Raw genomic sequence first — 1750 nt, 5'->3', positions numbered from 1 at the left:
TTTGCATCTCAAGCATCTGAGGCTTCCAGAGATGGTGAGCAATATCAGTATGGAGTGACACATTGCTTGAATTTAGTTCCGCCTCAGATGCGTGAGAGAATGCCACAGAAAATAGGAGTGATGGGATTATATTTTATTACTTCTTGAATTGGTCCTACTGTCAATTGCAAGCTGTTCTGAGTAGGGTTAAATGAGTGAAACACACACCTGCCGAAAACGCACTGAGGAATCAAGCCTTTTTAAGACAATGGCATGGATCACACTTATAAATGATTTATGGTGATGACATAGCAGTGTTTATTTAAGCAGTGCATCTGGCGGGTGTATTGTAGCAAGCCATTTGCTAGATTTTTGCACAATGTATTTACCATGGGTCTTTCTTAATTGTCCTACAGTTGTGATAAAAGTGGACACAATGGGGGTGAATAATGGAAGTTTGATGGCAGACTTCTTGCTGCTGGGCTTGACGCAAGATCCAGATATGAAGATCATTCTATTAATGCTATTCTTACTGATATATTTGCTCACACTCATTGGAAATACCATCCTTATCACTGCCTGGGTCGTTGATCCCCGTCTTCATACTCCTATGTACTTCTTCCTGGGGAACCTTTCCTTGTTGGACATCTGCTACTCAACAGCGATTGTTCCTTACATGTTGGCCCAACTTCTTAGTCTGAGAACTATCAGTTTCAATGCGTGTGCAGCTCAGATGTACATATGCTTGTTCCTAGGGGGTACAGAGTGTGTCCTCCTAGGTGTCATGGCATATGATCGTTATGTAGCCATAGTTTTTCCCTTGCGTTACACAGTCATCATGAGCAAATCTGGTTGTATTTCAATGGTATTCTGCTGTTTGTTAAGTGGCAGTGTGATGTCACTCCTGGACACATTTTTTACACTACGATTACCATTATGTGGGGCTACAATTATCAACCATTTTGTTTGTGAAGTTCCAACTCTCCTGAAGATGGCGTGTGTGGACATCTTTGTCACAGAGATGGTAATTTTCTCTGCTGCCATATTTATACTATTGATACCAAGCCTCTTCACTGCCATCTCATACACTCGAATCATCATCACAATTGTGAGAATCCGCTCCTCTGCAGCAAGATTAAAAGCCTTCTCCACATGCGCCTCTCACCTGGTTGTTGTCACCATATTCTACAGCACTGCCATCTCCATGTACATGAGACCAGTGTCTAAAAATTCTGCAAATCAGGATAAAATATTTGCTGTATTTTACACAGTGATACCCCCAATGCTGAACCCCATGATCTACAGTCTGAGAAACAAAGATGTTAAGATGACTGTACAGAAACTTTTTCACAGGCAAATGTTTAATTAAGTGTATAAGTGTTAATCAATTTATGTTATGATGAAAATGTTCACCCTGTAAAAAAGGAAACAAAGCTGTATCTAAAATCAGCATTAGTGTATGAATTAAGCATGGTAGCCTAGTGGTAATTTATTCTAGTAAATGTGTAATCACAACCAAAGGTGCAAAATGTTTGTCAATGTTTGGCCAGATATTAGTCACTGATAACTATATATCCTCCAGTGACATGAATATAGGAAGCGACATAAGTGTTCATGGAGGTGATCGTTGATTATTTTGATTGAGGTATGACTGAGAATGCACTTGTAATATACATTGTGGTATTAGGCAAACATTTCCTCAATTTGGCATAAACACAGATCAGGCAAAATATTTTAGTGCAGTACTACCCCAGAACACACATATTTTGTC

At 39.5% G+C, this 1750-nt stretch overlaps 1 protein-coding gene across 1 annotated transcript; it reads left to right on the top strand.

Annotated features, from left to right (window-relative positions):
• The first annotated feature begins 415 nt into the window (after positions 1–415).
• LOC144762044 (olfactory receptor 2D3-like) lies at positions 416–1348 on the top strand. The gene has a single exon (XM_078647195.1). It carries the CDS (start codon positions 416–418, stop codon positions 1346–1348), a length of 933 nt encoding a protein of 310 aa, XP_078503321.1.
• Positions 1349–1750: the final 402 nt, after the last annotated feature.

This window comes from Lissotriton helveticus, chromosome 6, assembly GCF_964261635.1.
Source record: "Lissotriton helveticus chromosome 6, aLisHel1.1, whole genome shotgun sequence".
In the NCBI taxonomy this organism is placed as follows: domain Eukaryota; kingdom Metazoa; phylum Chordata; class Amphibia; order Caudata; family Salamandridae; genus Lissotriton; species Lissotriton helveticus.
The sequence above is the reverse complement of the archived record's forward strand: the minus strand, read 5'-3'. Positions and strand labels throughout refer to the sequence as shown.